At 39.9% G+C, this 14,585-nt stretch overlaps 1 protein-coding gene across 1 annotated transcript in view; it reads right to left on the bottom strand.

The window, feature by feature from the left end:
* The window catches only part of gbe1b (glucan (1,4-alpha-), branching enzyme 1b), a 150,594-nt gene extending 140,049 nt beyond the window's left edge, over positions 1 to 10,545 (bottom strand). The window contains exon 1 of the mRNA XM_017696820.2: positions 10,311 to 10,545. Within this exon, the coding sequence (XP_017552309.1) occupies positions 10,311 to 10,408 (98 nt within the window). The 5' untranslated portion in view covers positions 10,409 to 10,545. The remainder of the gene's footprint in view (positions 1 to 10,310) is intronic.
* Positions 10,546 to 14,585: the final 4,040 nt, after the last annotated feature.

Raw genomic sequence — 14,585 nt, 5'->3', positions numbered from 1 at the left:
CATTCTGCACATATTACAACAGCATGGCTCTGTAGTAAAAGAGTCTGAGCCTGTCTGCACTCCAGACGGGTCACCCACCAAAAACATTTGGTCAATTAAGAAATGCAAAAAGGAGACCCCAAACTGCTGAGCAGCTGAAATCCCATATCAAACAAGAATAGGAAAACATTTCATTTTCAAAACTACAGCAGTGTCTCCTCAGTTCCCAAATGCTCTGTTAAAAGAAGAGGTGATGAAAAGCTGATAATGTTGTCTTCGTACTATACTCAATTAAATACAGGATTTAAATGTTTTGCAAATCATTGCATTCTGTTTTTATTCTGCATTGTATCCCAACTTTTATGGACAAAATGTACATAAATACAGAATATTGGTGATCTATACCAACTCAGTCAGAAATTTTAATTATACAATGACATAACTTTTTGGCCATACTGTCCATTACTACATAAGCTGACTTTTTTGGGAGGAGAGGATTTTACCCAATTTCCCCATGTCCGACCACATTACTAATCATATAATCCTACAAAACTGGGAGGGTGAATGCTAGCATGTACTTCCTCTGATTCACGTGAAGCGTCACCACATCTTTTCAAACTGCCACAAATGTAACGTCATTGGGCAGCTCAACGCACCTGGTGCTGAACACTAACTGCCAAATCTGTAACTTCAGCTAAAAATCACCCGTGTTAGCTAGCAGCACACTGTGACAGGGGAGATGGATGGCCATCCTATCTATCAAGATAGAACAAGGCTAATGATGTTGCTTTCATCTAAATCTCTCATGATGTCCATTTATGATTAAATGTTTAACATGAGGGGCTCTTTATCCCCCCCAAAAGTCCAAGCCTTTTGTCAGTTGTCAGTCAGGTTTGCTTTGGTGTCATAATACTGTCATCATAGAGGAGTTATAGCAGAAACTGTCCCAAAATGTTGCTGTATGAGAGTCAGTGGACTGTCAACTTATGATAGCCAAGCCATGGTCATTTATTAGTAATATTAAATCACTGACTGGCATATAAGCATAGTCAGAATATCATGCAGTGGAAGAGTATGTGCCCTAGAAATTTATCCTGTAACTGACAATTAAATCATAATCAGTAGCCATAAAAATCCTGGCTTGTAATTGTTTAGATTGGCAGACTTAAGAATGACTTACATCACCATTTATAAACTGTCCATAAACACACACACACACACACACACGCACACACACGCACGCACACGCACACACGCACACACATTATCCACAGTCGATGTCTAATCCGACCAAATGGCAAAATAGTTTTCCTGAGCTTCTCATTCAACTTGGCAAGCTGAAGCAATTTTATCAATTCACTGTTCTCAAAGAGTGAGATGTGTTCACTTCATCCACCTGTGGGTTTAATGCAGTCAGGTTTGACAAGCTGCAGGTTTCTCCAATACTGTGTGGTTTTTTGGTTTTTTTTTTGCATTGGTTCTCAAGACTGAACACTCAAAACATGTAGCCTCTACAGCCCTGTGCAAGGGCCAACCTCACCTGTTCTTTTAAACGCTTTCCACCTTTACACCTTTTAGGCAGTGCTAGAATTTTTTTCCCCCTATAAAAAAAGCTTAACATCTTTCAATTAAGTTTCATGTCCTGATGTTGCTTCATGCGCTGTCGCCTCACAGCGAGGAGGGCCTGGGTTCGATTCCCTGGTTGGGGGAACCAGGGTCCTCTCTGTGTGGAGTTTGCATGTTCTCCCTGTGTCTGCGTGGGTTTCCTCCGGGTTCTCCGGTTTCCTCCCACAGTCCAAAGACAAGGAGTCAGGCCAATTGGACATGCTAAATTGCCCCTAGGTGTGAGTGTGCAAGTGACTGTCTGTGTCTGTCTGTCTGCCCTGCAATGAACTGGCGACCTGTCCAGGGTGTATCCTGCCTTCTGCCGGAAGACCGCTGGGATGGGCTCCAGCACCCCCTCCCTGAGGGAGAAGCGGCTTAGAAAATGGATGGATGGATGGATGTTGCTTCATTTTGCTTGGCTTCAAACTATACTGGGATGCAAGCGGTATGAAAGTGATAAATGATCCTTTATGTTATGGTAGATTTCCTTGACCAGCTGAACCTGCTTTTTCGGCTCTCATGATCACAAACATCATTTATTTATCCTTAAAGTTTGGACAAGAATTATGCAATCCAGAAATTTTGATTTGCAAGTGGGATCAGTGCAAGAAATCAGAGCAGAAACTTCAGCAGTAGGTCTTAGAAAATAACACCACAAAAAGAGTGAAGAATCAGGCTGATGAAATCCAAAGCTCTTGAGTCGATGCCAGCAGTTTGTAAGTATTCAGCTCAGCCCATCTATTATCTGCACAGGTGTTGAGTGCAGGCCTGACTGAAGAGAACAGCTGGAGGAGTTGCATGATCTCACCACAGAAAACACAGCCACGCCAACATGGCCAGCATTTTATTAAGTTTGGTATTTTACTGTAGTCAAGACCTTGGCATTGCTGAGGATTCTCCCTGTTGTACCTCCAACGTGAGCCACACTGCAACTCAGTAAGGCCGTACAAAAGGACATGTTGCCATAAATAAATAAACAAATTAGCAATAAAGCACAGTAGAAAATCAAAAAAGAAAAAACAAAACCTGACTTCATGTAAAGGATGGGAGTCAACAGTGAGGTCAAAAAAAGCTTAAAATTTTTTTTTTTTTAAATCCTCAATTTTGGTCCAGATAGCAAGTTAGTTAACTTGCTATGACTTATCAGCAACATTATTATATCAGAAAATTATACGAGCAAGAATCATTGTGCTACACACTGATCTGTAGCCAAAAATTTAACTGTCATGCAGCTTTGGTTAGCCAAGGAACCAACATAGCAGTTAGCAAGCTGGTTAATGTGGCTACTGTAAACGGTAAAACAAAAAAGTGAACATAAATATTTACAATAACTGCATACTCACTACAGCATAGTGCTACACACATGACATTGCTCAATGGTGTAGATAACTGCCATAATTGGCAGAAGAAGTGTGACTTAGTCAAGGAGCTGGCTAACAAAACAGTAAAACTACAAAAGATAATAATACAGTCTTCCAACTGACTGGGTATCATGCGGTCCCTCACATGTTTATTTATAGCCAGTGGGATAGAAATGTTAAGAGTTGTGCTTAGACTGGTTATATTAGCATTTCCATTTTAACGGTTCAGCGCTACATTAAGAGCTGAGACCAAAATAGTAGCATTGCTGGTCAAAGATGCAAATTCGAATGTCAAAGATCTCCTCAAAACGAAATTCTGCAAGGAAAATTTTTGGCCAATAAATCTGAGATGCCAAACTACTCATCACAGCAAATTCCTTTGAAATGAATGCAATTTCTCCAACATAAATTCATAAGTGAAGTGCATATTTTTCACACAATGTGAAGCACAAATGGTTAAACACAAAGTGAATCCTATATGCTACAAATAGTTTTGTGTTCTCCCTCAGCCGCGAGAATCGACTTTCAGGGGGATTTGATCAGGCACAAACAGAGGATTTGTTGAACCACACTACAGCAGTATGTGGATAGAGCAGACTGTCACTAGGGGTAAGCATTGGTACTCAAGTATTCGGTTTTTAGAGACCTCAGTACTCAAATACTGAATTCACTGTTTGGGTATTTGATGCATTTCATCATGGAAAATGGAGAAAATACAGAGACCAATGATTTAAAGAAACATCAATTTTATGTTTAAGAGGAATGTAAAAAGTGTTTGCAATCCTATTTGCAAGTATGTTATACTTTGATCTTCCAAAAGCACGAGTGCCTTAACATTATAAAGGATGTGACTGAGAAAGCAGAGATAGCACAGATTTTATACTTAAAACTAAAATGCTGGCACATTGTCCACTGAAGATTAAAACAGAGGAGTTTCTGTCAGCATCCAGAGTTGAACCAGTTAGCTCTAGCTTTAGCTCATTAGCTTATCTAGGGCAGCTTTCTTTATGTTACTCATCCAGCCTGAAAACGTACTGATTGCCCTGAGCTTTTTTTGAATTATAAAACATGTTTTGAAATATACTCCTCTGCATGATGCAAAATGTTTGTGCACACAAATGCTGTCACCTAAAACAGTGAGCCTACAGCCTTACAATAATTTCATGGTACATCAAACATCAAAATTAGACAGAATGCACATCCCTAGTCGTCATCACTGCAATTAATAAATACTATGCTACACCTTTATCTAGGCCTCTCTAACCAACCAAGAAGATTTTGGAACACTAATGAAATTCGCCCTGGCTATGGGGTTGCCAGGTCTCTTTTGAATTAGTCATCAGTAGTCCTGGCACTGCGCTGCTCCGGTTAGACTCAGCATGATTCTGAACAAGCTTGTGGAGTTGGACGCTTACATTCATGAGAAATCCTGCTGGTGCACTGGGCCATCTCGTGCAAGGTTTGATCAACAGCTAACTGACACTCGCTGTGGCGCCTGCCTATGTAAAATAATTTATGGTGGGGGTCTTTCATGGGCCAGACAGGTGCTGTAGGCACGTCTGCGGTTTGCTGGAACCCATGCTGTGTCAGAGTCAGAGCTGCCGCGCATACTCATCCACAGCAAGGGTCAACGTCTCACTCACCACCAAAAGAAACCTCAGACGCTCAGCATAAACAGCACATTACTGGTGCCAAAATGAAGCACACAGGACATGAATAGAGACAGAACTAGTTCATACATGGATGAAAAATAATAAACTAAGGGAAGGTGATATGAAAACAATATTTTCATGATCGATGATCATGATGATCACGAGTGCTGGAGCAGGTAATCGGGGGGCATCGGGACAATTCCCTGTGGGCCAGAAAGGCTTTACCATGATTACTATAGGCAAACAACATTGCACTTATGTAAATGCTTCACTGCAGCTGACCCACCTTTTATCCCATGAAGGTAAACACAAGAACACACTAATAAATGCTAAAAACAAATCTTTATTTTAGACCTAAATTGGCAGCTCCCTCCTGAAATGGTACAGCACCGTTTGTCAGCTTTCATAGAATGAATTAGCCTTTTTAAATTTGCCATCCTGAATCCGGGGCTTATTGAAACAAAAGGCAGCATTCTCCAATATAAATAATATGCTCTGCTACATGATGTAACCAAATTAAAGAAGTGAATCACGTGAGGATACAAAATAAGATCAACAAGCCAAACTGAAAGAATGGCACAGAAAGGCAAGAATAAAACGGCACTTGTGACAAATGCACCACAACGCTCAATGAAATATACTCTGAGCTGGGTGTATATTGAGACGTGACATGCTCATTCGTTTGCAGCACATTAACTGTTTCACATAAAAGCTTTATTCAGATTTTACTTGACTACTGGCTGGCTGGCAAGCTTGGTTATCTCACTATAGAAAATAAATAATATCACCTGATTTAGAGATTATATCATGTGTGGGTGTCCTAGAACATCCCATTCTATTCATAGTACTACTCTATGAGGATCTTAGCTGTGGGGGTGCAACTGAACAACTATGTTAGAAATTGGGTGCACCTTAAAAATAATGGAAAAATACTGGAAAACATGTTGCTTGCAAGGTGCCATAACCTTTGCAAAGGTTACATTTTATGATTGATTAGGCCCCCCAATATGTTAATTTTAAAGCAAATAAGTAGTAATTGTGTATCAAAATGTGTTACAATTTGCCCCAGGTCACTCAAACATCTGTGTACAACTGCAGTGTACTGTTTTTTTTTTAAATGACAGGTGCAATTATTCAGAGTTCCAGCATGTATAACAGTCCTTTGCAACTTCTCATTACATATTTCCACTGTACCACTGGTTTTAGTTATTAACAAGTGATTAATAATTAGTTTTCAGTTTAAATAAAATTTAAATGTAAAAATCCAGACATGCAGCTTCTTTAGGCCATTTTTAACACTTCTAACATTTAGAAATCTCTCAGATTTTTTCCTCTAACTTTGTATTCCCTCTTGAAGCCAATCCAAAAAAAAGCCAGCTGACTCAGCTTCCACTCTTAACTAATGTTAATGCAAAGACTAGAGCTTGGTGGGGTTCACTCATTACACTCAGTTACATGTCCTGAAAACACATGCCATCCTATTAATTATTCCACTAAGGGAAAACCTCCACATTAAATATTCATGAAAAAAAACAGTGAAAAACACTTGCTTTAGCCTGTATTGGTTCACTTGGCAGTCTGCCAGCCAAGTTAGCACATTCTAGCTATTCAGGGCATTGAGTAAAATTTTAGACTTTGCTCACAAGCAACAGTCTGCAGTAGTCCTCATGGGCCTCCTGTACCTGTAAGCTCATTTCCAGGCATACTTTGCTTTAGGTCCATTAAGGTCAGTCATTTCATTAAAAAAAAAGCCTCATGTGAGTTACCTAACTGATTAATAATACCATGAAATCTCTTGTCCCTCACTGAAAAAGGACATAGATAAATTGCAATAGAAATTATAATATGATTCTGATATTAAAGAGCAGCATAACAAGCTAAGAAAGGCTTAATCTTCTCTAAATCAGAGCTCATCTTGCATCCCAGGAGAACGTTCCTCAGTGAGCGTCTGACACACATTTCCCATCATTTTATACCGAATGAGTTGACCTTTAAAATAGTTCCCCAGAGGAAGGTCAAATTAGTACCCTTTCCTAATTTAGGATCCTTCAGAGACAACCTCTCAAGACTTTGGTGGTAATTAACATTACACAACAGTTCTACTTTATCACTACAGATCTCTATGGCGACGGTCATGGGGTCTGAAACGACATCTGATAAAAACTCTACCTCGAACTGTGATGAAGAGGAGGGAATCCTAGATGATTAGTGGTTATGTCTGTCTGGGGACATTACCAGGGTAGCCATAAAATGCTCTCCTTTAAATTCAAAGGCTTATACCAATTTGGTTGGTGCAGTGAATATCAATATGCATATTTAATATGAATACTGCAGAGCTGTTGTTCATCATTATCATCATTATCACTAATGATTGGGTGCATGACCATTATTTCCCATGCAATGTCAACACATCAAATGCTGCATCTATCAAAATGGATTGTGCACAATCAAACTGACTGACATGCTCTTTGCAACTTAAGGTCACCCCTGCTTTAAAGGGGAACGCCACCAATATTTCCAGAGAATTTGACTGTTCCGCTGTGGAATGCACCATCATACAGAAATCCTGACAGGAACCAGACATCTTAAGAGTTTTATATCTCTAAAAGCCATCTCACAGAATGTTAAATTATATGCAATGGCTATAAACAGGTTGCCTGAAATATCTCGTTTATGATAGTTCTGACAAACTTTCGGAACAAAACATATCTTAAAATCCTTTAACGGGAGAGGGATACATGTAGGGCACTTTAATAGTCCCCATAGGTGTGGGTTTACTTGTTAATTTGGATAGTAACTAAAATGGCTAAATTTCCACTGCAGATATTGACACCTCAAGTTCCAATAATGACCAATATAAAGTAATCAGAGTCAGCAGGTTTCTCTACAGTACCATTTCACATCAAACCACTTTGAATGGCTTTGAATACTGACATCTCAGCCATTGAAATATGCAGAAGTTTTTTTGGAGAAAAAAAAACACAACAGAATTTCCCTTTAAAATAAAGTGTTTGTTTACTGATGCTGCAATGGACTGGCAACCTGTGCAGGGTGTATCCTGACTTCCGATTCAACCCACCTCCCACCCCCTCCCAGCAACCCAGAAGGATAAGCGGTTTCGAAAACCGCTTGTGTGTGTGTGTTTGTTTTGATCACTCAGTAAGCAAAAGCACATCTACAAATGCTACTAATCCACATATTACCACAGCAAGGTGTTGTAGCTGGAAGCATGTCATGCACGTTAACTTAAAGCAGGACAATCTGCATTTCAAAGAGTTGTACTAATTGAAATGTAAAACCAGAGCTGATTCTGTCATTCAGAGTGATCTACTTCTACAAAGTACGCAAGTGCGAGCATGAAAAAGCAAGAATATAACACCTATAGCATTTACTACGTCTGCACAGTATGGATAAAATATTGCTACACTGTAATATGATTTGTGGTAAACAAAGTGAGGAAACCTGATTTAAAACCTGACTAAAATGGAGACACTTTGAACTTGAAGACTTGAAGAACTGAGCAGATAACACACTGCTTCCTGTTCTGTTAACTTAAAATTCAGTGTACTCAAATTATGAATTATGTAAATTATGTAAAGTTATTTTTAACAGTGTATTAGCACAACAGTTCTAAAAGCTATGATGTAATTCTATTGCTCCAGACCTCCATCATGAAGTTGAAACCGGTTTTGTTTTCGAGCACTTCTCTAATGTCCGTGTCTGTCCACTGTTCCATGTTGCCAAACTTTCAAGATGACAATCATCAGGTATAACGTTTGCTGGATGCAACTGAGACGAAGTACTGTAGCAATGTTTAAAATATCACCGACAATATCAAACTACTGCAAAAACCAAAACGAAGGTTTATATTTCTACAGGGCACTGCAGACGTCAACCGTCCTCGTTATTCTAATTACTTCATTTGATTTGCTATGAGTAAAAACTAAGTCAGTACGTTTTGTTACACGTTTCAGTTTTTACTATACTGACAACATCTCTACATGTTCTAAATTAACTTCTGATCTCAAAATTGTGGACTGAAATGGGAGGCAATACCACAATTTTTAAATCATCATATTACACTTTTTGAGCATATTATGGCCATTGTCAATAGAGGACACTGAATAACTGGATGGTCAATTACAAAGAAAGCATAATTAATCCTGGATTTAGTGCAGTATGTGAAATGTACTCATATTTCTTTAATGGGAAATTCCACTGATTTTTCAAAATGTATGTATAATGTAGTCACTGATATGTAATCAGAGTCATTCAGAGTGATTTGGTGTGAAATTATGGATTTTAGAGAAACGTGCCAACTTAGGCCTATACAACCTACACGTGTTCTGACTTATATATATATAATGGTAAAATAATGCTGGAAAAATAAATATTTGGGGTCTATTGTGCTTTAGACACCCTACATATACACTTGTGCCACCAATTTTTTTTTAATTTATTTACATGTTTTAGGCCAAATACTCTGCTCGCTTTAATAAAACAATGTCTCATTAATGTCCCATTTAACCATATAACGTAGTACCTTTATTTGAGGGACCTTTTAGAGACAAACTCTTCAGACGTCTGGTTCCTATCACCCCCATAATGAACAATTCCAACAGGGGAAGTTTCACTAGAGGTTTCTCATTTCAAAACAAATCACTCCGAATGACTTTATTTAGATCTTAACCACCTAATTTTGCACACATTTTTATAATCGCCGGATTTCCCCTTTAAGTATCGCGATAGGCTGCCTATTTCAGCCCCTTGAACAGCTCTGCACAGGGCGCTGCTCAAACATGATCCGTTTGTGCACAAACATACAGAGGAGCCCCGCTGGTGACATCCTGTATAAATGAAAATAATGCATGGCCACGACTTATTAGCGCGTGGGAACGAGATCTTAATGCGTGGCCATGACTTAGTAAGGCATGGGAACGAGCTCGCAGCTTACCAAGTTGTGGCCACGCATTAGAATCTCATTCCCACGCCTTACTAAGTCGTGGCCACGCATTATTTTTACTTCTACAGGATGTCACCATCGGGCTCCGTACAAATGGGCGTCGCCTTAGCTTTGCCTCTCCAGTGTCAAACTTATAGGCAGTGCAGCCTGTGAAGGAGACCCCGGTCAGACAGGGCTGCTTCATTTTCCTTCAGTTTTCCAGCCTCGGCTGACGTGAAACCCGACTGGAGCAACGACAGTCACGCAGCATCAGTTCATGTCTTTAACCCCGAACAGTCCTGAGGAGCCAGCTGTGACATTAGCACACACAGCTAGCCAAACACAGAGGAGTCAGGCTGCATCGTGGCCTAATGACTGTGGGTGCGTTCAAACACGTCGCCTAGTTGTGCCAAATCTTAATTCGTCTGAAAGCTAAAGGGCATGTTGGTTCTGCGGAGACATATTCCGACCTGCGGTACTTAGAAGACATTTAGGACGTTCCTCGCTGTCTTGTCCGGACACGTAGTTCCTCGCATGAGGACGTGACAGCCACAGCATGGTGACAGCGTGACCAGCTGTCAAATAACTTGCTCAAGCCAGAGAACTGGTTGAACGGCAGCTGCTGAGTGGAGTTCGCATTAAAAACGCCATTATTCTTCAAGAAGTAGCACTCAGACATGAGGAAAGGGTCGTCACACACACCGGCGTGTTAGTGTTGGGGCTACTACGAAGCTGCGCGATGCAAACGCTAGACTTAAAAGCAGACTTTACCTCCTCTTAAAGTCCTTCTCATACGGTTTGAGGTGCGGATCCATTTGTAGAAGCGAGCTGAGCTCAGGAATGGCAACATTATCCTCAGCATCTGCCATGTTCGCGCCAGACGTGAGCAATCGAGTACAGAGCTCGTAGAGCAGAGCGCGCTCGGACGCCGCTCTCAGACCGGTTGCCGAAAGCGGGCGGTGGCTTTTATGCTGTGTGTGGGGCTGGACAGATCACAGGGGGTCACTCGGTGTTACCTCGTAGCCTAAAGTGCGTGTTTGGACATAAAAATGCACAGCCTGAATCACAGCTGGAACTGTTCCTTTAAGATGACACCCCAGCTGCTGGAAGGAGCATATACACTTTCAATCATGTGCACCCTTGTGGTGCCCTTGGAAACATGCGGGGGGGCTTCCACATGGGGGTCATGGGGGTTGGTCACTCCACGTATTATTATAGTTGAAGGTGACAGGCTTAAAAGTCAACGTCTTAAAGGGCAACTCCAGCCTTTCTTCTAAATTTCAGCTCGTGCTTTTATTCGAGGGAGACGGACTTCGTCTTAAAGGGGAATTCCACCCTTATTTGAAATATCTGAATAATCTCAGTAGTTTGTGTAAACCGAGTCGTTCAGAGTGGTTCGATGTGACGTGTTGCAGAGGAGCCGAAGTCCTCACAGGAAAGTCTGTTCACTCAGCTCCCGTTTTGGTAATGGCCACAGGGAATTAGTTACAGTCATACAAGACTATGTTCCTGTCTCTTTAAACCAAATTCTTAAAGCTGCACAACGTAAGTTTTAGTGATTTTGAAAACTCTCTGGTGGAAATGTGTAATTCCATGCAACATCCAGAAGAACATTTTGTAACTTCAGTCGTGCTTCAGACCCTCTCTGAGGAGATAAATCCCACTCAAAAGAAACCTCAGTCAAAACGTAGTGACTTACACGTAGATAGTGTAAGTGAACATACTGTTGTTACCATATCACCATCTTTATCATATCCATATCCTGCAAAATCTGACCCAGTCGTGCACACGCTATTTTAGTGTTTGTGTGTGTTGCTCCTGACTCAGTAATGCTACTTCTTTCTGACAAGAAAATCTTATATAGTACAGTTTTAAAACCACATTAACGTTTCAAAAACACATTTGAAATTACTGGTAAAATCTGATAAACAGTATATGGATCAAAACGTATTTTTTCAGATTGGTCTGGTTGTCACTCACACACACACACACACACATCTTCACAGCAAGGGAATGCTTTTCCCATTTATGCCAAGAAGGCAACCGATGCTTTTTATTGAATCAGAATCAGAAAGTTTATTTATCAAGTAACAAATGAGCAAGGAATTTCTCCAAATGCAAGTGTCAACATAAAATTGATGCAATAAAATTAATATATAGAAAAAGAAATACACACATTTTTATTTACTATCCAAAAATCAAGTGAACGTACATAAGAGGTTCTTCTGAGTATTTATAATGTTGATTATGATAAAAAAAGAAATAAATGAAATAAACAGTAATAAATGAGCATGTAATGAATGAAAAAAAAAGTCTAGGGCAACACAGTGGTGCAGTGGGTAGAGCTGTCACCTCACAGCAAGAAGGGGCCTGGGTTTGGTTCCAGGCCAGGTGACCAGGGTCCTTTCTTTGTGGAGTTTGTATGTTCTCACCGTGTCTGCGTGACTCTGGTTTCCTCCCACAGTTCAAAGACATGTAGTGAGGCCAATTGGACCTGCTAAATTGCCCCTTGGTGTGAGTGTGTGTGAATGTATATGTCTGTCTGTCTGCCCTGTGATGGACTGGAGGCCTGTCCAGGGTGTATCCTGCCTTCCGCTCTGTGACCCCTGGGATTCGCTCCAGCTCCCCGTGTGACCCAGAAGGAGAAGCGGCTTAGAAAATGTGTGTGTGTGTCTGAGGCCAAAACCTCATCACAGAAGTGTCATAAAACAATGTTTTGAGCATCAGACAATGTATTAAAAACTTATTTGTATAATAATTTGCGAGGTCTAGCTCCTCTCAACACCACTGTGAACAATTCTGACTTAGTGCCTTTCTCTAGAGCGGTGCATTTTACATCACACCACTCTGAAAGACTTTGTGTACATTGTGCCATTTAAACTGTGCAGAAGTTTTTAACAATTAGTGCAATTCCCCCTTAACCCTGTGTGACACCATAGGTGGCATTTTATTTGTTGCTTATACCGTCACAAACTGCAATGGATTTGTCTCTGTAAATAACAGCATGAAAAATGTAAGAGTCTGTGTAGATACAACATAGGCTGTGGTAGTTTTCTCCACATGAGTATGGTAGATGATAAAGTGGGACAAGGTATCCTTGAATGCATGATTTCCCCATAGCAAAAGGGTGGAAGCTACCTGTCAACCTTATCAGCATAGAGAGCACATGTGGTCTGATTAGCTTCAAAGAGAGTGTTCACTTTACTTAGATCCCTCTCTGTGGGAGGCAGTACAGCGTGTTTTTTCCACATCACGCTGCTGTTATTTCCATCTGAATGCCTAACAGAGTATCACTAATAAGAAGATAATGGTTTATAATGATTTTATTGCACTTAATTGAAATAATTTGATTTGTTAACAGCTGAAGTTTGTTTGAGATCATCTGAATATGTTTCATGTATTTTGCTAATACCTCAATATGTTTTGAAATGCATGTAAAATACAAATATGGGTATTCCAGATTATATCTTTGTACTGTTCTGATCTATTCAGTAGTGTCTGTAGTTCCCAGCTGGTATATTTACATGTGCAGATTAAGATTTTGCTCTTTGAACCCTTGGCAGTGGTCTTAATCAAACTGAACATCATTGATCAGGTCAGAGTTTGCGCAAAGCCGCTCAACTGTTATCTGAAATGCTTTGACGGATGAAGGCAACTCTGAAGTACTGAATAAATAACTTTATCTGTTAAAGTGCGCCTGTTCTTGGCCTACTTTTTCACTGCTGTGCTTTATGTTTCTAATCTTTCCTGGTCCTATTGCAAAATATTTGTACAGATGAAGACAGCATAGCAAATCACAAAATTGTATCAGTTACACAAGAATTAATACTCTAACACGCTCTTCTGGGTGTGTTGATCTGGTTTATCTAACATCTGCAGCCGTGTTATCATTTTTCAAAACAAGAACATACCAAAACTCCCTAAGCTCTCAATTCTGCTCTTAGTACCTTGGCTTGGAAACAGGCCAGTTAGATTGTGAGGAATACAGTATAAAGCATAAATAGGTGGGATTAAGGTGCACATCTAGCACTTGAAAGTCAAGACATCATTTGAATATCAATAACTAGTTATACGTTTCCCTTAGTTTCCATTTATTCTGCCTTATGCTGCATAAGCATGAGATAGAAAAGCATGGCAGGCCCGTAAATCGACAACATAGGCCATTGTTTGGTGTAGAGGGATTAATGTGCTTTAGAGACTCACGACTTTTAAAAGAGTTCTTTAAAGTTTTCCTTTTTTTTGCTGAATAAAAACCCATTGAATTTAGCTTCTAGTGGAGCGGTCACCTTCACTGGAAAGGCTCAACGGAATGAACTGCAAATTCCGTCTTCAGTCACTGAAATAGCGGCATAATAAAAATGTATTACTCATATAGCTTATGATGTCTCATTGGTAATATGATCAAAAGCCAATCTGATTATTGCCAGCTGGGGTCATCTAGACCCGTAAAGGTGCCAGTATTTAAATATTGTCATTGGAATATTCATGAATATGGAAAGTGAAGGTCAACGCTCTGTGCAAAAAGGTAAATATTTCTACATTCATTTGCTTTCGCAGGTATGATATGTATGATTCATGAATGAGATGGAGGGAGATATTTCCGGAATGGGAAGGGGTTAGGAAAAGGTCATGGCAAAAACAGCCATATTTTATATCCACAAGACTTGAAACTGGCTGAGGTCCTGTTGTTGCTGTATGCTGACCATGGGACTGAAGGCTTCACGTGCTGTGACAATACTGACAAAACAAAGCAAATGGCATTGAATAACATTCCCAAATCAGTTCAGACAGTTAATAATGTGGTGACCTAGAGGACCTGGAGTACATACCAGGACTGAAAATTGGCTAATCCCTTTAACATATTTATGGTTTCAGCTCTTTTTCATTATCCTTTTTATAAAATATAAATGTTAGTGAGATATAGATTACATTACACAGTTTCTGATGTAGCCTAAATTTTCATTTTCCAAACACTGCCATTTAGAAACATTGCTTTAAGGCAACAAACATTTACAGTAGTCTTTTCCAAAAAAAATGTTTTGGTTG

The sequence above is a fragment of the Pygocentrus nattereri genome, chromosome 17 (genome assembly GCF_015220715.1).
Source record: "Pygocentrus nattereri isolate fPygNat1 chromosome 17, fPygNat1.pri, whole genome shotgun sequence".
NCBI lineage: Eukaryota > Metazoa > Chordata > Actinopteri > Characiformes > Serrasalmidae > Pygocentrus > Pygocentrus nattereri.
The sequence above is the reverse complement of the archived record's forward strand: the minus strand, read 5'-3'. Positions and strand labels throughout refer to the sequence as shown.